The sequence below is a fragment of the Euprymna scolopes genome, chromosome 19, assembly GCF_053919585.1.
Source record: "Euprymna scolopes isolate OS-2025 chromosome 19, ASM5391958v1, whole genome shotgun sequence".
Classification (NCBI taxonomy): domain Eukaryota; kingdom Metazoa; phylum Mollusca; class Cephalopoda; order Sepiida; family Sepiolidae; genus Euprymna; species Euprymna scolopes.
Genome location: NC_136500.1, coordinates 117,696,640 through 117,719,234, shown reverse-complemented (window position 1 = coordinate 117,719,234; position 22,595 = coordinate 117,696,640). Strand labels below are relative to the sequence as shown.

At 34.4% G+C, this 22,595-nt stretch overlaps 1 protein-coding gene across 1 annotated transcript in view; it reads right to left on the bottom strand.

Moving 5' to 3' along the window:
- LOC145239901 (proteasome subunit beta type-7-like) overlaps positions 1-18,640 on the bottom strand; it is a 31,150-nt gene extending 12,510 nt beyond the window's left edge. Inside the window, exons 1-2 of the mRNA XM_080103525.1 lie at positions 18,489-18,640; positions 2,230-2,311 (exon numbers count right to left, since the gene is read on the bottom strand). Of these exons, the coding sequence (XP_079959651.1) occupies positions 2,230-2,311; positions 18,489-18,550 (144 nt within the window). The 5' untranslated portion in view covers positions 18,551-18,640. The remainder of the gene's footprint in view (positions 1-2,229; positions 2,312-18,488) is intronic.
- Positions 18,641-22,595: the final 3,955 nt, after the last annotated feature.

Here is a 22,595-nt window from a genome sequence, read left to right as displayed (position 1 = left end):
ATTCACCCTGGTTAGGACTGCCATCTACACCTTGAATCATTACAGCACATCACAACTCTCTTGAGCAAGGTTGCACGAGACAACTAACTAATTGCAATTCCACCATTGACGACCGATCACGTGTGAACCTAACAGCTCAGTTAAATCCTTTTTGATTGTTGTCCAATAAATATGCTTGTATCAGATATATGTACCCTAGAAAAAAAAATGTGTGACCAGTAGGGTCACCCATTGAGCAAATTTATCCAGAACACCTTGTAATATAATATGTATCATTTTCACTAATACTTTTGGAAAAGCTGTGAATTTATATATTCTAAGTTTTGGATGAAATAGTAGGGTAGATTAGATTCAAGCATTGGCTGGACAACTAATCTAGAAGGAAAACTAAATTAGCAACAATCGTTATCTGTTTATCCCAACGTTGTTTCCAGTCATTCTGAATTTCTCCTTGCCTGACTTAAGCAATGACAATGTGTGATTAGAGAATGTGCAATGTAAGTTATTTTTAAATTAAGATTTTTTTAAAAACATTTTGAACTATCAAAGCCATTTTCAGGTGCGTCAAATATTTATGATTTTCTTTATTTTGGATGAAGGTTTTAATTTCAATAATTTGTTCTGAAGATGATTTGGTTGATTTCTGTGAGACAAATTATAAATAAACATTCATATCAACATAATATTAATCTGTCTAGGAATGAGTATTCTATTACACATGTGTATGCAAGATGAAATTTGTCTGTCCACAGATTGACCCAAGTGAAATCATATTTATTTTTAAGAGTATCCAAGGGAACAGGAAACTTGCCACGAGTATTTTTTTTTATATTATTATCAAAATTGAAACAATAGTTACATGAAATGAAACTGAATAAATTCTGCAAACTGAATCAAATTTGAATCACAAAAGTAAAACCTTTTTGAGGCAATAAATTTAGTTGCATCATCTGTTTCACAGCATGTTTTAGATTGCAGTCAAGTCTGGAAAGCAACATTAATATACAAATATAATCAAAATACAAATCTAAATCTATTACTAATGGAAATTTTTTTTTTTTTTTACAAGGTGGTCACCACTTATCAAGGCCCGGAAGCCACTCAGGGATAAAGGCTATTGTAAGTACAGTATGTTAGTGTGGATATTTAAAGTGTCTACATAATGGGGCGGTTCATCAGGAATTTGTTTACGTTGCACTTGAAGACATCCAAGTTGCAGTCAGGAGGGAAGCAGGCAGACGGAACAGAATTCCACAGGCGTGCAGTTCTAAGAAAGAAGCTTTGTTCATGGAATCTACGTTTTGATTTAGGCATAGATAAAGAGTGGGGAAAGTTTTTGACAGTGGATTCAGCTAGACGGGTGTTTTTTGTAAAAGATTGGCGAGGGGGGACCAGAGACTGGAGTTCAGACGAGCACCTACCATGGAAATAACGATAAAACAAAGATAGGCTTGCAACGTCTCTTCTGTGGGAGAGAGGTTGCAGGGAAGAAAAAAGGGCATCCCCCACTAAGCCACGAAGTCTATTTTGTACTCTGTCAAGGCAGGATAGGCTGTTTTTAGCAGCTCCTGCCCAGATATGGCAGCAGTATTCCATCCTTGGACGTTTTGATATCTATTTGAAGGCAAAAATTGTACTATTACTTTTATTAATGTATTATCTTTTAATGTTTAGTTCAGTAAGGGAGAGATGTGCCTGGTTTGTTATCATACCATCCTCTCATGAGAGCAAAAATGTGAACAGAGAATATATTTGATAGTACGACGACTAAAAATATTTCTTAAATACTTGATCAAAACGGGTTTGTAAAATTAGCTACTTTCAATTAAATGTAACAAATGTAACATTTAAAAATAAAAAACTCCAATTTGTTTCAAAATAAATGCAAAAGAAAAAAAATCTTTTGGACAACTTTTTTCTAAAAAGAAAATATTTGACAGTAAAGTATTTTTTCTTATTTTCTTCATTTTACTCTTTTCAATAAAGATTTAAATTCACAAGAGGCTTTCGAACATATTAAAATTCAACAATAATCCAAAAATATTATCTTTAAATAATTTACCGTTGTTTTTAAACAATAAACACTGAAAATGAGTTCTGAATATTTTGAAAGACAAAATCTGTTGAAAAATCATCACAATTTGAATTTAAGGTAAGATATTGCGTTGATCATCAGAAAACACGACAAAAGAATAGTTAGCATAAAAGATGATTAGTTTTTCAACTCACTTTAAAGATAATCCCAGCAATGGTTGTTCCAGTTTTAAAAGGTTTAGGCACTATTCCTCCTTGTTTCACAATACTTGCATTTCTGTAAAGAAAGAAAAATCAATTATAATAAATTTAAGGAAATTGTCAAAAGTATTTTTTAGTCGCAAACACAAGAAACTTAATCGGATAAACAAGGATTCAATTTGTTTGGATTTATCAAATCTATTCTTATTAAGAACTAGCCTGGGTGCCCGGCACTACGCAGCGTTTGGAGATGTGTGTTAAGCAAAAAAAAAAAAAAAAAAAAGTGGTAGTAAGCAAGCAGGCTCAAACCTGTATACTGCAAAGGAGGAAAAGAATGTGAAAAAAAAAAAAAAAAAAGTGACATCTTCGCTGTTGCGCCCATCACCAAACCGGAAGTGATGTGGGTTTAAATTAAAGACTAGTCAATCGAAAAGAGGGGATGACTTTTGAAAATATTGGCGAAAAAATTGACCTCTCCCTGTAGAATCGTGCCCAGTGAAGGAATCAATGTTTATAGCTATTTTGATATTTGTTGTCTGAAGGGTCAAGCTTCAAAACAATACCGATCTCGTGAAAATCCCTCGCCTCTGTCGAAAGTTTTAGGCAGACATACAAACATTTAAACAGACAGGTGAGATTTATTATTATAGACTAGCAGGGTGGGGGTGGGGGTACCCGGCGTTGCCCGAGTGTTTGGAGGTGTGTGTGATCAGGCGGGGGTGGTGGGTGTTAATGAAAACTTAATAAGCGAAGTAAAAAAAATAAAAAAGAAAACAGAAAAACGTGTGTGTGTGGGGGGGGGTAATCAAAACATAAGAATAAAACATAACGATGTTAAATGTAAAAATCGAAAAAACAAAAACAAAAGAAAACAGAAAAATGAACGTTAAAACTAAAGCGGGGGGGGGGGGTACTCGGCGTTGCCCGAGTGTTTGGAGGTGTGCGTTTTGTTAATGAAAACCAAAGAATAAGTAAAGTAAAAAAAGAAAACAGAAAAACGAACGGTAAAACTTAAGCGGGAGGGGGGGGGAATCAAAACATAAAAAAAAAAAAAAAAAAAACTAACGTAAGGCAAACGAACAATGTTAAATGTAAACATCGTAAAAACAAAAACAGAAAACTGAACGTTAAAACTGCTTTAAAAAATCTGAAAAATAAAAACAAAACATGTGAAAAATGGCTTGAATAAGCCTGTTTCGATATTAAAATTTAAAAATTCGGTGTGTACCCGGGTGTCTTTGGGTGTGTGTGGTCCGTCGGGGTTGGGGGTGTTAATGAAAACCTAAGAATAAGCGAATTAAAAAAAAACAACAAAAAAAAAAACAGAAAAACGAACATTACGTAAAATGGCTTAAATAACATTGCTTCAATATTAAAATTTTAAAAATCGAAAAATCTCACACCACGATTCGAACCCAAAACGTTTAGATAATGAACCAACGCTCTAGCCAACTTAGCTAACACGACATACATGAAATTCTCTCAGTTCTTCAAATATTTAAACTAAATCAGATCATGACGTCGTCTGATGCATGCGTAGAACTGATCTCGTCAATGGAGGACGGTTTTTGCCCAGGTGTTTGGAGGTGTGTGTGCTCTTAAATAAAAAAGAAACCGGGGGGGGGGGGGGTAGGATCGACCCCGAGGCCCTGAGGCGAAGTTTGAAAATAAAATGTGAAAAAAATACATGAACCGTTCAGCCAGCCAGAATGAGTTACTGAAAGATGTTTGAATTTATTTAAGTAAGAACCAAATTGAAAGGCGCCCGCACGCAAGTCGTAGTGACCAGGTTTGTTTGTTATAAGCGAAGTAAAAAAAGAAAACAAAAACGAACGTTAAAACTTAAGCGGGGGGGGGTATCAAAACATCGAAAAAAACACCAAAAAAACTAACGTAAAGCAAACGAATGATGTTAAATGTAAAAATCGAAAAAACAAAAAAGAAAACAGAAAAACGAACACGTGAATAAGCCTGTTTCGATATTAAAATTTAAAAAATCGGTGGGTACCCGGGTGTTTTTGGGTGTGTGGTCAGGGGTGGATAAGTGAAGTAAAAAAAACAACAAAAAAAACAGAAAAACGAACATTACGTGAAAAATGGCTTAAATAACACTGATTCAATATTTAAATTTAAAAAAAATCGAAAAAAAAGAAAAAGATATCTCACACCACGATTCAAACCCAAAACGTTCAGATAATGAACCAACGCTCTATCCAACTGAGCTAACACGACGTACATGAAATTTAGTCAGTTCTTCAACTATTTAAAGTAAATCAGGTCATGACGTCATCTGACGCATGCGTAGAACCAGTCGTCATCACGAGAGGACCGTTTTTGTTGACCCTCTCCTGTCGAAAATTGTCAATTTCGGGGTGAAAAAAATGAACGTTTTTGGCCAATTTTTTTTATATTTTTCGGGCGAAGGATTGGGGCTTCAATATGATACCGAGTTTGTGAATTTTTGTTGTGTCTGTCGAAAGTTTTTAGCGGACACACAAACACACATACAAACATTTCGCTTTTATATATATATATATATATATATATATATATATATATATATATATATATATATATATATATATATATATATATAGATGGCTTTGAAGAAAAGGTTTTGTCCATTTTTTTTTTTTTTTAACTATCTAAGTTTATTTGTGATAAACAACTATATACAAGCAACCTGTTACTGGTTGAACTTTGCAATGTATCATTTTTAAGGGAATAGAAAACAGTTATTGATCAGAGATGTAGACATGCAACAGCATAGAGAAATAATCAGTAACCTTTAAAGACTCCAAGATTTCTTCAGTAAGGATGTGTAGATTTTATCACATCTTTCTATATAGCATATGCACAAGTGCAGGTTTATGCAATTTCTCTTAATTAAATTTTTATTAAAACTAAAAAGAAAAAGACTTGTGGTTTTTACTATTTATTCAATTATGGATGTAAAATCAAATTTATTTGTAAAATATAGTAAAGTGCAACAATCTATATAAATGGATAGTCAGATGCATATTTCTGAACATTTTGTACAAGACCTCTTTAATCCTGGATATAATAGACACTGTTACTACTTCTGGTAGACTGTTTCCACAAAGCAGAATCAAAGAAAGAAAATTCTACTGTTCTTCTAATGAGATATAAATAACTATTGTAGATGTTTTTTTTTTTCTGAATTCCATGGAAACTATGATTCAGTGCTGAGATAAAAAAAACTTCTCACAAGGTATATTTATTCTAGTTCATGTATCTTCCACTGCTCAAGTGAGGCATAATTATCTAAAAACCAGTAGTCATAATACATTCGGTGTTGCCTTGCCTCGAACTCTTTGCTAATCTGTAGTCTGACCACAGCTTCTGGAAACCTGTTCCACATTGACACAAGCAGAACTAAAAAAGACATTTGACAATTTAGTTGAAATTGTCTCAGGTACAGCTTCAAGTTCCACAAAGCCCTCTCTCCAGAGCTGGTGTGAAGAGGTCATGGGGTAAATTGTAGTTGCCGCACATGATGATGAAGTAGAGAATGAGGTCTCCATTAGCTGTTCTTCAACAAATGCAGATCAACGACCTCCACTTGTTCATAAGACTGTGTGAAGTCCATGAATTATCTGTGTTTTAAGTCTCTGAAATCCCTGTGCTGCAAATCCCAAATAAAATATGGGAATGAAACTTGGGTGTCATATTCCAGAATAGGTTGCACTAGAGATAGATATAGTGGTAAGAAGATGTTGGCTGTCAAGATAGCAAAGGAGCGACAGATGAGAAAGTACACACATGCTAGCCTTATGTGCCACCTGAATGCATTGGTCCATGAAAATAAAGGAAGAATTGCTCACAACACTCAAATCATTACAAATTCTTACTCGGAAGTCATCAGATCTAAGCATGTATGTGTGTAGAAATAGATCTAGTATAAAAAGCAACAACTAAAAACTCAAATCATATAGGATATAATATTATCGTGACATTTATTGGCACTCATGGCAGCATTTAAAATTAAAGAAAATACAAAAATATCTGTATTTGTGTACCAGTTACGGGACGAATTCCCAAAACCACCTAATTTGATCAAGTAGTTTTTTTAATTAAAGAAAATCAAATTTTACTGTTTCGATGAAGATGAAAAAAAAAGGTGTCAACAATAGTTAGTTAAGTACAAAATGAATAGCTGATGCTTAAAATGAATAAACACTAAAAAAATCAGGAAATTAACCAATTTTTATGAAATTTTCAGTATTTATCAAATAATGATATAATGAACCCATTTTTTATTTAAATCTTAGTGGAAATGTATTATTTTGTTGAAACAAAAAACCTTTACTAAAGTTATGTTTTTTTGGGTATTTTTTTTTTTTTTTACAAAGGAGTTACCACTTATCAAGGCCTGGAGGCTACTCAAGGATAAGTGTTAATAAGTGTACAGTAGTCAATATGAAAAATATGTATTAACCGTTAGTAGTGGAAATTTGGTAAATTGGATTACTTAAAGGGACGGCTCATCAAAAACTTGTTCACGTTGGACTTGAAGACAACCACATTGTAGTCAGTTTGAAAGCAGGAAAACAGAACAGAGTTCCACAGGCGTGCAGTTCTAAGAAAGTGGGGGAAATTATTGATAGTGGGTTCAGCTAGACAAGTGTTTTTCGTGAAAGCTAGGTGAAGGGGACCATAGATTGGAGCTCAGACGAGTATTTGCCATGAAAATAACGATAAAGCAGAGAGACTCGCAATGTGTCTTCTGCGGAAAAGAGGTTACATACAAGGAAGAGAAAAGGGTAGGTATGGGCAATTTAATGGCTGTTTCGGTGGGGGGGGGGATTGGTTTTGAACGGCGGTTAATAATTTTTTTAAATTTTCGATTACTTTTTTTTTATTATGTTTGAAAGATTATAGTTTAAAGTCAATTTCTCCAAGACAAAAAAAATAATGAAAAAAAAAAAAAAAAATACATGGAATAATTTTATCTCAAATCTGAAAAAACCTTCATTTCACGTAAAAATTCACTATGACAAAGATTGTGTTTACATTTTTCTGGGAAGAAAAATATAAGTTTTCTGTAATTATTTCTAAGTATTAAGTTAATTACGAGGGGGGTGCAATAAGTAATGCCCCTGACCCACTTCCAGTTGTCTGATCTAGCTGAAACTTTGCATGTGCAATGATTTATATCTCTATGGATTATGTGGCAAATTACAGCTCTGAATTAATTGTGGTTTCTGTTTTACAGGCGTTTGAATTGAGTCAGGTGTGAAATGGAGCCTGTTGAATGTTGAGTAGTGATCCGGTTTTTGTATTTGAAAGGATGCACACCACAGGAAACTTTTGATGAAATGAAAGAAACTTATGGTGATAATGCCCCATCATATGACCTTGTAAAACGCTGGCATCGTGAATTCAAACATGGGCCGGAAGTCTGTGGAAACAGTTCCCAGACCTGGTCGCCCCCTACCCCCTTCTGCCATTGATGAGGCATCTGTCCGTCAAGTTGAGGCTGCCATTTTGGAAGATCGGCGCATTACTATTCGACAAATAACCCAAGATGTCAAGATTAGTACAGGGTCTGTGGAAACTATCATTCATGACCATTTGCATAAGGTGTCTGCCAGATGGATTCCCAGGTTGCTCACACCATTTCAGAAGCGAGAATGCGTTGAGTACTCGAGGATGAATTTGGAGATGTGCAAGAAGATGAGTCAAAGTTTTTCAAAAGACTGATTACACAAGATGAAACCTGGGTCCATCACTATGATCCAGAGACCAAAGCCCAGTCAATGCAGTGGAAGCACTTGGACTCACCACCTCCAAAGAAGGCAACGGTGCAGCCCTCCGCTGGCAAAGTCATGCTCACAGTCTTCTGGGACCAGGACGGAGTAGTGATGACAGATTTCCTGGCGAAGGGCACCACAATTACAGGAGCCTATTATGTTTCACTTCTGAGGAAATTAAGGGAAGCTATCAAAATCAAGAGGTGGGGCAAGATCAGCAAAGGTACCCTCCTCCTGCAGGACAACGCTCCGGTCCACAACTCGCAGGTCACCAGATCATAAGCACGGGGCGTGTGGTTATGAAATCCACCCCATCCTCCCTACTCTCCTGACCTTGCACGCTCTGACTTTCACCTCTTCCCAGCCATGAAGTTGTTTTTGAAAGGAAAGCGTTTCTCAGATGATGCAGCCTTGATTTCTGAAGTCACGTCATGGTTGGAGGACCAACCTGGGGTGTTCTACAAAAACGGTCTCCAGAGCTGCATCAAACGATAGGAGAAATGCATAACTCTGGGTGGTTCCTATGTAGAGAAAGACTAATAACTGTGCCAAGTTTTGTTGCTCTACTGCTATGGGAAGTGGGTCAGGGGCATTACTTATTGCACGCCCTTCGTAACTTTTGTTAAAAACGTAATAATTATCAAAAAATGTGACACTAGTAGGCACAAGACTTGTTTTTCGCATCAAAAACTCTGGCGGCAAAATTCAAATATGTATGGAAGGACAAATTAGATATAATTTATTTCTTTATTTAACATTATTCCGGCATACCGAGCGACTTTTTTTTTTTTTTTTTTTGAGTCGAAGACCCTCCTTCCTTCATTTAAAAATGCAATTAAATTAATTAATAATTATACTACTGGCAATTTATTCATTGAAAAAAAAGTTAGCACCATTATTTATTAATATTGATGCAGAATTACAATTGGTGAAGAAAACAATTTATAGTTATTGAAAAAATTACACACTAAAAAAATAGACTTACGTTAAAATTTATCAGAATGTCTACGTGAAATTTAAAGTTGATAAACACAAACAGACGGGTAGTTGAAGAGAGGAGAAGGGTGGGCAAAACAGACTGGTTTTCTTTTCAACTCTGCGCATCCGTACTTACCGATATGGAACGTTCGTATAATTTTTACCATTTTTTAATTAAATTATTTTTCTATGTCCTGTTTTTCAATTTAATTTTTTTTTTTACTTTATTTTCCAAGATTATATAAACATTATCTTATGTTGGTAATTATACATTCATGCGTGCAATGGAAATATCAGAATCTTACATGTAAAGATTACGCTAAAGATGTCAGCGTAAAAAATATTAAAAAAAGTAGAAATAACGTTTGCAATTATATTTTTTTTGTGTGAAAATATTAAGGTTTTGTTTACTCTTTTGACTCCCAATGTTTTGTCTGCTGAAACTTTAATCACGTGATTACGATGTAGCATCAATAAAATAAACCATTCATTCAAATGTCGCTTGTTATGCATTTAGCTGAATACGATGGTGAAAATCACTTTATTGATACTTATGCACTTATGTTACCGAGCTGGCGGGCGTATTGTAGCTATTCTGTACTTTCACCTAACAATTTAATAAACAAAAAGATGGCGTAAAACTTGAATTTAACTTAAATACTATTTTTAAAAAATAGCACAGTAACATTCACCACTTTATTTTACATATTTCTTTTCTAAGAAAAAGAAACTTCGTAAACATTAATTAATTTTTAAAAGATTAAAACGATTAAAATTCCATTATTTCAAAATGTTCCGTTGCAACATAGATTTTTAATTGTGTTTAAATTTTTTTAAATATTAAGTTTTGATATAAACATGACTCTTCTCAGCTTTTTTTTTTTTTTTTTTTTATTACACGGTGGTCACCACTTATCAAGGCCCAGAAGCCACTCAGGGATAAGGGTTATTGCAAGTACAGTATGTTAGTGTGGAGATTTAATGAAGTGTTTACTTAAGGGGGCGGTCCATTAGGAATTTGTTTGTATTGGACTTGAAGACATCCAGGTTGTAGTCAGGTAGGAAGCAGGCAGATGGAACAGAGTTTCACAGGCGTGCACTTCTAAGAAAGAAGCTTTGTTCATGGAATCTACGTTTTGATTTAGGCACAGATAAAGAGTGGGGAAAATTTTTGATAGTGGATTCAGCTAGACGGGTGTTTTTCGTGAAAGATTGGCGAGGGGGAACCAGAGATTGGAGTTCAGACGAGCACCTACCATGGAAATAACAATAAAACAAGGATAGGCTCGCAATGTCTCTTCTGTGGGATTCAGCTATTTTATTAAAACCAATTTGAAAATATTATTGTACAAATATTAAGCATTATGTAGCCCCCCCCCCCTCACATTTTGTTTGTCTCTTTTTACGGAACAAAATATGGAACCCCGAATGAACATTCAGTAAAACCATATTTCATACAAATGTTTATAATATTATTAATCGTTAAACTGTGTAAATCTTAAAACCTAACAAAATTATAACAAAGATTAATTATTAATTGCAGTTTGAAGAAGTTAAAGGTTTTAAGTCACTTCTGCTTTTCCATAGTTCGTATAGTTAACACAAATCTGACGTCACAGAAACATGCGGTCCTTTTTTCATAATCGTTTGGCAAACCCTAGTGCATTAGCACCTTTTTTTTTTTTTTTTCAAAATATTTATCAACAGAAAGTTTTGTTTATTTTCTCCAAGAAAAAGATAAATACTTAAGATAACAGATTTTTTAACCCTATAATTGTGGTATTATTTTACTTTAAGGCCCATCACACGTTCGTACATAAAATATTTTCTTGTAGATTTTGGTGTGCTTAAAAAACGACTCTGCAAACCGTTTCCGTTGCAAAAAAAAAATAGTTCCCATGAAATTACTTTTTCGCAAAGTGGGTGATCACTTTTTCTATGTAAATTTAACTTAAAATGAGCACCCACTTTCTGGCCACCTGAGAGAGGGAGCATTTTTTTTTAGTGTTTAAGGGCTAAAAGGATTTTTGTTTGATTTCTTTTGCATGGTATTAACCCCTTAACTTGGGACTCTTTTCCATTTCACAGCCTAGCCTTCGTTTACGCTACGCGCAAGCATAAACGAAGGCTGTTAAATGTGCACTCGCGTACCAAACTACCTTGTCACAGTGTAGTATTGGCGAAAAATTAAAATTAGACAAAAAACAAGTAGTTTTCAAAATATTAAACCATGTAATTCTATATGTTATCACGGGTGGCCATTTTGTACGCGCAAGCGCGCGCATAAAAGTAATGCCCCACTTTTCAAAAACGTAATTTCTTCATATCCTAAAAACTATTTTTTTGCGACGAAAACGGTTTGCAGATTCATGTTTAGCACACCGAAATCTACAAAAAAAATATTTTGTTATATACGGACATGAGACGGGCCTTAATGTAAAACGTGAAATAGAAAAGAGTCCTAAGTTAAGGGGTTAATGCGCTTGCGCGTACAAAAATGGTCAGCCGTGATAACATAGAATTACATGGCTTCATATTTGGAAAACTACTTGTTTTTCGTCGAATTTAAAATTTTCGCCGATACTACACTGTGACAAAGCTGTGCCGTGAACTGGAAAATAGTCCCAGAGTTTAATACCATACAAACGGTAAATTTGCGACGGAAACGGTTCCCATATTCTTTTAAAGCACACTGAAAACTACAAAACACTATTTTTTTTTCTATACGAATGTGAGACGAGCCTTACAGTAAAATAATACCGATTTTTCTTTTTTAATTTCCTTGTGTCTTTATTGAAAGATGAAAACAGAAAAAGTCGAAGAAAAAAAAAAAAAAATTTTCAGCCAATAAATACTTAAAAAAAACAAAAAAAAAAACTTTTCAGCCAATAAACACTTAAAAAAAAAAAAAACTTTTCAGCCAATAAACACTTAAAAAAAAACAAAAAAAAAACTTTTCAGCCAATAAACACTTAAAAAAAAAAAAAAACTTTTCAGCCAATAAACACTTAAAAAAAAAAAAAAACTTTTCAGCCAATAAACACTTAAAAAAAAAAAAAACTTTTCAGCCAATAAACACTTAAAAAAAAAAAAAATGCCCCCTGTTTAGCACACCGAAATCTACAAAATAAATATTTTGTTATATACGAATGGAAGACGGGCCTTAATGTAAAAATTTACCATAATTGTAACCTTTTTTTGTTTGTTTTGTTTTTTGTAAACATATTTTTTTAATTTTTTTTTTTCTCAAGTAGCAATACACATGAAAAAATTGAAATAGCTTGAAATATTTCAATATTGGTATGCATAGAAAGAGCTTGATGAGCTAAGAAAGAATCTTTTTAAATTTTTAAAATCTGATTAAAATTAAGGAAGTTATGGCTATTTTTGTGCCTCACACGTTTGGATATTTTTCCCTCTTTAAGACCATATGCGTTTCGTCACATTTTTTACACTACTTTTTCAGTAAAAATGTCATATCTTTGTTAAAACACAAGACTAAGAAATGAAATTTACCATATAAGTGTATTTTTGTACAAGGAATCAGAATATGCAACTGAAAATCTCCCAACGTTTATGGTTTCCAAATAATCTGCAGTAAATGTGCATAAATATGCAGCAATTCCTTAAAAATGCCATGTATCCATAAACAGAAAAGAAGTTGGAGACCTCAAAGTTGAATTGTAATGTGCTTTATGTACAAAAAACTTAAATCTAAACATAAGACCATTTAAAAATGAATATATTGCAATATTTCTTTGGTATTATTGTAGATTAACACCTTCTGTTTAACCCCACTCAACTCCTTCTGACCACCCCTCCAAAATGTGATTCTACCTTTTTAGGAAATTATGTATAAAATGCCATGAAAAACTTTAACGAAAGATAAACAAATTATTTTAGAATTGAATGTAAAATAATTTCCTATTACAGGTCATTCTAGCATTTTAGGGCAGTTAACTTTTTTTTTCTATGGGAAAATATGCATGCTTTTTTTTTTTTTTTTAAGATGATTATGTGTAGTTTTAAGAGGGTTTCTATGCAATGAGAATATGGGGAGGGTTGCCATTCGGACTTTGAATTAATTGTATGGCTAAGGAAAATTATGTGTGAACATACTGAAAACTTGACAGAGACAAAGCTAACAAAAACAATATTAGAGGGGGGAGCGGTTAGTTTCACAAAAATTTAATGTAAAATAATTCATCATTTCCTGGCCATTCTAGCATTTTAGGACAGTTAACCAATTTATTTTTATGTGTATTTTTCTTTAAGGAAAGATCTATTTTTTGTTTGTTTGTTTGTTTTAGATGCTTGTATGTGGCTTACAGAGGTATTTTGTTGGGGGGCTTGCCACTCGAACTTAGTGTTATTGTTAGGGTTAAAGAGTGTTTTAGGAGGAGACTTGCCACACATAATTTGTATTAGAGGTGGAGTTTAGAGAGCTTTTTTTCAAAGAGAGCGTTCAAAAATTTGTTGATTTCTATTTTCGAGGTTGAAGGTGTTAATTCCATAGGCCGTTTATACTACGCTGGAGCAGGTTGTAAAAATATCTTTCGTTTAATAAGTAGAAAAAAAATAACAAAATAAAAAGCTTCTTAATTGTAGTTTGATGTGTTTTCTAACTGCTTTTAAAATTTCAAGAATATTGATATAGATTTTGAGGGTTTGTATTACTATACACATAGATTCGAAAAAGTTGTCAAAAAAACAAATATATAACAAATAAATGTTATCAAAAGCAAGTTACTTTTCTACCTAACTGGATAATTTTTTAGTGTTTTTATTTAATGTAACATGTTTATTCAGCTTGAAAACAGTGTTTACCGATGTTTTGGAAAATTTAAAATGGCGCCCGCCCGACTCTCTTGAAATGGTAAGTTTGGGGAAAAGAGTTAAAAATAAAAAAGTAGACAAAATACTGCTAGAAACTCGCTCAATATATGTTACCGTGACATAGGCTGACATATATTCGGTGAGTTTTTAACAGTATTTTGTATAGTTTTTTTTTATTTTTAACTCCTTTTCTCAAACTTACCATGTCAAAGAGAGTCGGGCCGGGCGCCATTTTTAATTTTCCAATACATCGGTAAACACTGTATGTTTTTCGAGCTGAATAAACATGTTACATTGAATAAAAACACAAAAAATATATCCAGTTTGGTAGAAAAGTAACTTATCTTGCCTTTGATAACATTTATTTGTTATATATTTGTTTTTTGACAACTTTTTCGAATCTATGTATAAACGAGATTGTGATACTTATTTTGATTTTGAAAAAAAACATTTGTGGCTGTTCGCAGTAAGACATTGTTTTAATTCGTTGTTCAAAACTAATTTAAAGAATAAAAGTGCATGCAAGCTATATATCTACAAAAGTTTATTTTGTTTTTTTAACCATGTTTTTAAATTTGACGAAAAATGTGAGAAATTGCAACAGATTCATAATGCCGAATTGGTTGGGATTGTTGTTATTATACATTATGAAAACCGAATAGTTCTAAACTAATGTTATTCTGATAACAAAATAGCTCTAATTAAACGTAAGAACATTTATATTCATATTTTCATATTTTTCTTAATTCGTTCTTGAATAAAAATTAAAGAACGCGTGTTTGTTTATACACTGTGCTATTGCTGATTCTACAGGCTGGAGCTGCTGCTGCTAGTAATACTAACTTCATTTGACCAAATTCGAGAAATAGAAACATTTTTTTTTCGGGTAGGTCCTTTTAAATTATCAATTACCGCGGTCCTACTCAACATAAAATAATACTTTTAATTGATAAAGATAGTAAAAAGATTGATTTATTTACTACTGGGTGTCCGAAGAATTTTTTTTTCAAAATGTTCAATACTCGTCATATTAAAGTCTTATTTTTAACACGACAAAAAAAGAAATGGTCAAAAATATTTCGGACACTTGACAGTATTAAGATTAACACCTCTTCTAATTGGTTCCCAAATTTCATGACGAAATTCTTCATACAATCACGGTACGGATCTTTAGAAAACAGGGGGGGTCATTACAAAACCTTACCGAAAACGCCATTTTATGACGTTCACATTTTTATCACTTTATTTGCTTAAAACTCTTAAAATATATAATGTACATTCATATTTATTAATTCATTTGAAAGTATATTCATTTCCGAACAAAACAGTAGTAATTTGAAGACTTGAAGTGCTTTGGTTTAAAAAATATGGCTATTTTAGTAGAACTACCTTGAAATCTGTGATTATCCAAAGCGTTTTTTCGTCCGTGTGTATTACTATCTCAAGACGTTCAGTCAAGTTCTTTTGGTGGCACTGTCCATTTGTACATCTCCAGGAGAAACCATCCTTTACACACAATCTTTGGGTTTGTATTACTGTACACATAGATTCGAAAAAGTTGTCAAATAACAAATATATAACAAATAAATGTTATCAAAGGCAAGATAAGTTACTTTTATACCTAACTAGATATATTTTTAATGTTTTTATTCAATGTGACATGTTTATTCAGCTCGAAAAATATAGTGTTTACCAATGTATTGGAAAATTCAAAATGGCGCCCAACTCTCTCTTTAACACATGTGAAAAAAAAGGTGGAGATGAGTACTCACGTGTCTGGGGAAGCATTCAACTAATCCTACGCGGACGGCCATGTTGCTGAGTATTTATAGATTGGGAGGAGTGGTGAGAGGAGCTTTCCATTTGTTATAAAGGTGGCCTCAAACCACTTTGCCTCGGTGTGGCTAGCAAGTGTTACAAGTCTAGTCGCTCCTGCTGGCAGTTCGGTACTTAGTTACTTTCTACCGTCTACTTCTACCTATATACCTCTACCAACCTGCTCTTCTGTTACCTGACCCTGAGGAAAGGGTTGCAAGGGCGATTCCTTTGCAACCCAGCGTGATCCTCCGCTCGACTCACCCCTCTCCCCCCTCAATGGGATTATTTTTTTTTAACATCTTGCAAAGGAGGCCCTCTTCCCTTTTCTGCCACTAGTTGAGTGGCACGCAACAGAAATCGGATTTGGGGAATTGGTCGATACAACAAGTGAAAAGTCCAATTACTTTCATCCTGATGGACTCCTCTAAGGATGATCTCATGTTGTTAAAGGAGTCCCTGACTCAGAAGATCCTGTTCCGGATCAAACAGTGCCGTAGTAACATAAAGCTTCCAACATACAAGGTACTCAGGAGGCAAATAGAGCAACTGATCGATGAATTGGGAACATGCGTGAGCCAACTGGACCTTTGCCAAGAGCGAGAGCCTTTGAGTACTTCTGATGAGTAATTACCTGGACACTTTGGCGGAGTTGGATTCAATCTTCGAGCCACCTAAACCCCCTCTCAGTTTAGAATCAGAGCCCCAATGCTCTAGAACTTCATCGATCCCTGGAAAGCCTACTGCCTCGTTCATAGTCAAGCCCCCTCAACTACAGATTACGGGCCCTACCTTTAGCGGCCGAGAAGTGGCGACTGACCGTTTATGTTTCTGGAACTTCTTGAACAGATTCGAGAACTGCGTGGCCAGCATGGCCACTGATGCAGAAAGATTAAATTTCCTAAAGTGTTCCTTGACGGATAGAGCCCTGCAGTTGATCAGTCACTATAGCTGCACTGATGCAAATTATGCTCGGGCCATGACAGTACTCAAGAACGAGTTCTTGGACCTGGACAGTACTACTGACCTGATATTCGAGGACATATTGGACTTCACACCTTCAAAGAACGCACCACTCTCCGAACTAGGAGAATTTGTTTCTAGAACAGCATCTGTGTTGGAGGAGCTGGGTAACTCTCTCTTGTGTGATTTTTCCGTGGACAGCTCGAGCAGGGCTCGCCTTATGGCAAAGGTACTTTTCAGGAAACTATCATGCGACCTGAAGGGGGAATTAATAGCCCTCACAAATAAGAGGGTACCACGATTGTCATCCATTCTGGGGCTTACAAGCGAAGCCATTAAGCGACTGCTACAAGGCTTGTTGTCACCTTGGGACTGGTTCGACCCTGGCCGAGTCTGCTTCCGGCTTAATTCTGCAGGAGCTGTATCCTGTTATCCTGATTGACTATTTTTTTTCTCTCCCCCTTTTTTCTTTCTTTTCTTGTTGTTTGTTGGGAGTGTGTGAAAAAAAAGGTGAAGATAAGTACTCACGTGTCTGGGGAAGCATTCAACTAATTCTACGCGGGCGGCCATGTTGCTGAGTATAGGTTGGGAGGAGTGGTGAGAGGAGCTTTCCCTTTGTTATAAAGGTGGCCTCAAACCACTCTGCCTCGGTGTGGCTAGCAAGTGTTACAAGTCTAGTCGCTCCTGCTAGCAGTTCGGTACTTAGTTACTTTCTACCCTCTACCTCTACCAACCTGCTCTTCTGTTACCTGACTCTGAGGAAAGGGTCGCAAGGGCGACTCCTTTGCAACCCAGCGTGATCCTCCGCTCGACTTAACCCTCTCCCCCCTCAACGGGATTATTTTTTTTTAACAGACGGTAAGTTCAGGAAAAGGTGATATAAATAAAAAAAACTAGACAAAATACTGTTAAAAACTCGCTCAATATATGTTACCGTGACATAGGTTGACATATATTCGGTGGGTTTTTAAAAGTATTTTGCATATGTTTTATTTTTAACTCCTTTTCTCAAACTTACCGTGTTAAAGAGAGAGTTGGGCGCCATTTTGAATTTTCCAATACATCGGTAAACACTGTTTTTCGAGCTGAATAAACATGTTACATTGAATAAAAACACTAAAAATCTATCCAGTCTGGTAGAAAAGTAATTTATCTTGCCTTTGATAACATTTATTTGTTATATATTTGTTTTTTGACAACTTTTTCGAATCTAGGTGTACAGTAATACAAACCCCGATCTTTTTTTTAATTAAACATTTGTGTCTAGATTTGTTATTATATTTGTTTGTCACTTTTTTTTTTTTTTTTTTTGGTTTAGTCGCTTTCTTTCAATTCGAATATCGTCTGCTTCCATTTAGATAGTGCTTTTTCATTGGGCTAATTAAACTCCCTAAAATTCAATTAAGTAAATAAATAATACATAAATAATCAGAATATAAAAAGTCATCCCCGTCCCCTTAATATCACCTTAAAAATGATTAAAAACATAACAGAAAAAATAAATAAATAAATAAAATAAAAAGTTGAGGTAGCGTTTCATTCAACATTTGAACAAAGCTCGGCTGACACCGATGATCGTCATCGTCGGTCTCGCCCGATCCATGCTTGACAGGGATTCGGGTCAAATTATGCAAAAGTACCCTTTTTTAAAAAAAACAAGGTACTCATGCAGAGAGTGATCCGTGCTGAAATGATTATAACGTTATTATTTAAAAGGCCATTCTTAACATAGGGAGGGGAGGATGCTTTGTACCTATTCTTACAATTCAATAAAAAAACATACCATAAAACTTTAATTAAACTTGGAAATACGATTTAAAAAATAGCGCGGATCACTCTCTGCATTAGCAACAACAACAATAATTAGATAACAAACAATGAATTTACCGGTGGCAATTCTCAAATACAAAACCAGGTTGAGGAAGTTCTGTTAGAAGTGACGCCGCCATTTTGATGATTTGCTTAAAACTCTGGCTGGAAATAGATTTTAAATTATCTCCCTTTACTGTGACGTCAGTTCCGGTAAATCTTTGCTCGTCATTTCTTTGTTCCGTTTTTATTTACTTGCCTCCCCATGTGGCAGAGTTAGACACAAAGTCGGTTTTTAATGCGAGGAATATCAAGCTCCCCCAAAAGGGGTGCACTCACTTTGGATAAGAGCAAAAATAAAAATTGTCTCAGTCCTGAAGGATTTATCCTCACTGACCGAGGACAGAAAAAGTGACTTGTACAACAACACCGTTCTGAGAACAGATACTACAATTTGTTTTTAACCAGAATTCCTATTTATTTGGCTCCCCACGAGGACAGAGTTAGACACTAGGTCGTTTTTTAATTTAGGAGAAATCCAGCTTCCCAAAAGGGGGCACTCTCTGCCAGCTGGATATGAACAAAAATTGGTACTAGTGCAAGTGCACTCCGTGCTTAAATAATAACGTTATTATTTTAAAAGCCATTCTTAACATGGGGGGGGGTGTAACTATTCTATAGTTTAACCTTAAAAAATATATCAGAAAACTTTAATTAAATTTGGAAATACGATTTAAAAAATAGCGCGGATCAGTAAGTGCACTTGCACTAGCACCCAAAAATTAAAATTGTCTCAGTCTAGAAGAATTTCTCTTCAAATGATTGAGGTCAGAAAAGGTGGAGCGAACAGATACTACACTTTCTTCTTAGCAAATGCATATGATGAAATGGAAGAAACGTTACTCTTCTACCTACCTGGATTAGTTTGTTTATGTTTAAACTTATTTTAAGGCGTTTTTTTAGTTCAAAACAAACTTAGTGTCCACTCTATTAAAATAGAAAACAGAAAATGACTGCCAAAAAGTCCTGCGCGAGGACCCTTAATAAGCACTAAAAATCGAAACGTAAACAAAATGCTGATAAAACACATCAAATAAATGTCGGGTTTGTATTACTGTACACATAAATTCGAAAAAGTTGTCAAAAAACAAATATATAACAAATAAATGTTATCAAAGGCAAGATAAATTACTTTTCTATCAAACTGGATATATTTTTTGTGTTTTTATTCAATTTAACATGTTTATTCAGCTCGAAAAGCATACAATGTTTACCGATGTATGTATTGGCAAATTCAAAAATGGCGGCCCGACTCTCTTTAACACGGTAAGTTCGGGAAAAGGTGTTATAAATAATAAACTAGACAAAATACTATTAAAAAAACACCGAATATATGTCAAGTTATGTCACGGTAACATATATTGAGCGAGTTTCTAACAGTATTTTGTCTAGTTTATTAATTATTACACCTTTTTCCGAACTTACCGTGTTAAAGAAAGAGTCGGTCGCCATTTTGAATTTTCCAATACATCGGTTAAACACTGTATGCTTTTCGAGCTTAATAAACATGTTACATTGAATAAAAACACGAAAATTATATCCAGTTTGGTAGACAAGTAATTTATCTTGCCTTTGATAACATTTATTTGTTATATATTTGTTTTTTGACAACTTTTTCGAATCTATGTGTACAGTAATATAAACCCTAAATGTCAACAATCATGCGAAAATGTAATGTTCTACCAATATTTTGTTTAATTTTTGATTCTCGAGCAATTAGATTAGATAAAATTAGCAGTAAAAAAAAAAATTAGTGAATATCTTTAAAAGTTAAAATTAGCTGAAATATTTTATGTAGTCATTTTACGTCAAATTTATATATGAAACTGATTCTGAAATAATAATTTTTCTTTTGGTCCCTCAAAACTAGAAGGGTGGACCTGTTACTTCACCTTTGTTTGTTCGTCCTTTCATTGGTTCATCTATCCGTACTTTTCTCAATAACTACGCCTCGGAATTTGTTGAAATTTTGCGCAAACATTAAACATGATATGAGTAAAAAAATAACAGAACAGATTTTGCAGGAAAACTCTGGTTGCCTCTACCCCTAGGGGGTGCCTTTCGGGTTAAAATTGCTAAAACTGACACTTTTGTGCTTATTAAAAAAAATTGACGCCTTGGATTTTTAGAAAACTTTCTGAAAAGTTGTAACTAACTGATTTCTATATAATTTTGTTTGTCTATACTTCGTGATAACTCTTGGGTGTGCACCAGGGCTTTTGTAGGGCTAATAAAAACACTCCATTTTTGGGACTATTTTACTATATTTGTCCAAAATTTTCTGTGTATGTCTATTCAGCAGTTTTGCATGGTGTTGAACTCAAATTTAAAAATGTTAAGGCCTTGGGGACTTTTGGGGCTAAATAGAGGGGGGGATGATGGACTTAGTCATTTCTTTTTTTGCATGGTGCAGAACTCAAATTTACATATGTTAAGGCCTAAAACTGCACCGTTTATTCATTTTCACCAGGATTTGACATCCCCTGAGGACTTTTGGGCTAAATGGAGTGGGGGGGGGTGCAAATGCTGAACTTAGTCATTTTTTTTTTGTGCCTCATTCACTGTGCTTCACTTGTTTTCTTTCCACTAAAAAACAGTAAATCTCATTTTGTAGGATTAATTTATCTAAAGTTGTTAATCTATAAATTTGCCATTATTGTTATTGTTAATATTATTATTATCTGTATCTTGTTTTTCTGTTTACAGTTAAATCAATCAATCTAATAACCGACCAAATCTTTATAATTGGGAGAAAAATATGAACATTCTTCCATAGGGGAAGGCGAAGAATAGTTAACAGAGCCCTCCTCCCCATGTTAAGAATGGTTTTCTAAATATCAACATTATAATGTAAAAACTCATTATTGACATGGGGACGAGCTTTCTTAACTATTCTGTTTCTGCACTCTTTTCTTATTTTGCATACGAATCGTTAAACACTTTAATCGTTTATGAAAATTTCAAACAGCATCACCGACGAACAAATGCAAATCAGTTTTGTTTTGAAAGAAAAGTGAATCTTGTCTCACAATTTTCAATGAATTACAAGGAAAACATTTAAGAAAAAATATCTAGAAAGATCTACTCTTATAATGTACCTAACCCCCACCAAGTGTATTTTTCACGTTTTGCAAAATAGATGCAGACATTACACAGGTGGTTTAAAGTCTTTTGAACATTTTTAAAAAGCATCAAATCTCTAATTAAATATTTAGAAATTTTAAAAGAACTTAAATCAGTACTTGTATCTGAATAGGGAAAAATTTTAGAATCGTCCTATCATGACTCCTTATATTGTCTAACTCAATCTGCCACTGAGGTCATCAGATTTAAGCCTGTCTTTAAAACTTGCATTCGATGCCTCTGTTTAATCTTGAAAGACAAAGAATACCCTTGTAAGGGATGCTGCGTGTGGAATTGTGAGGCAAGGGTTGTGCAATCCTTAACCACACCTCTTCTGAATCGGCACTGTTTGAATCCAGTAGCAAGGAGAAGTCCAGGACGACTGAAAACAATGCCGAGATAAGCAGAGAGCACATACAGCACCTGGAAGTCCCAAATGGTCACCCATTTAGCACTGACCAGGTTCAACATTGCTTAACTTTGATGATCAAAACTTGCATTACACATTTATAGTATCATTTTCATATCATTTCTCTTCATGCAGCACATCTCCTCAACTCTCACTGGCCACGTTTTACTTTCATACATCATCATACTCTATACACATGCTTCATAGACTCTTCCATTGGTCGACAGTGATATCATGTTCATAAAGTAAAGTCGATTTTTTTTTCTGTAAATTTAGTCACCGTAGAATTTGTGACAGGGTCAGATAAAAACAAAAAAAAAATGAATAAATAAATTCCTCTTTTCCTTTATTTTTTTATACATTAGCTATGATAGTTAATGTTCTTTCAGAAGGTCTACATCCAGGTTGGAAACTGTTCTTTCAAAGAGAAATACGCTGACAGCCAGATCCGGATCTGTCGATTCCACTGATTGGCCAAAAACTAACCAGTGGCCCCGTAAAATCTACATCCCGGTTGGTAGTATTATATATTTAGAAGCATTGTTTTGGACTAGAGATCCTGACCTGATCCTCTCACCAGGGATTCCCAATTG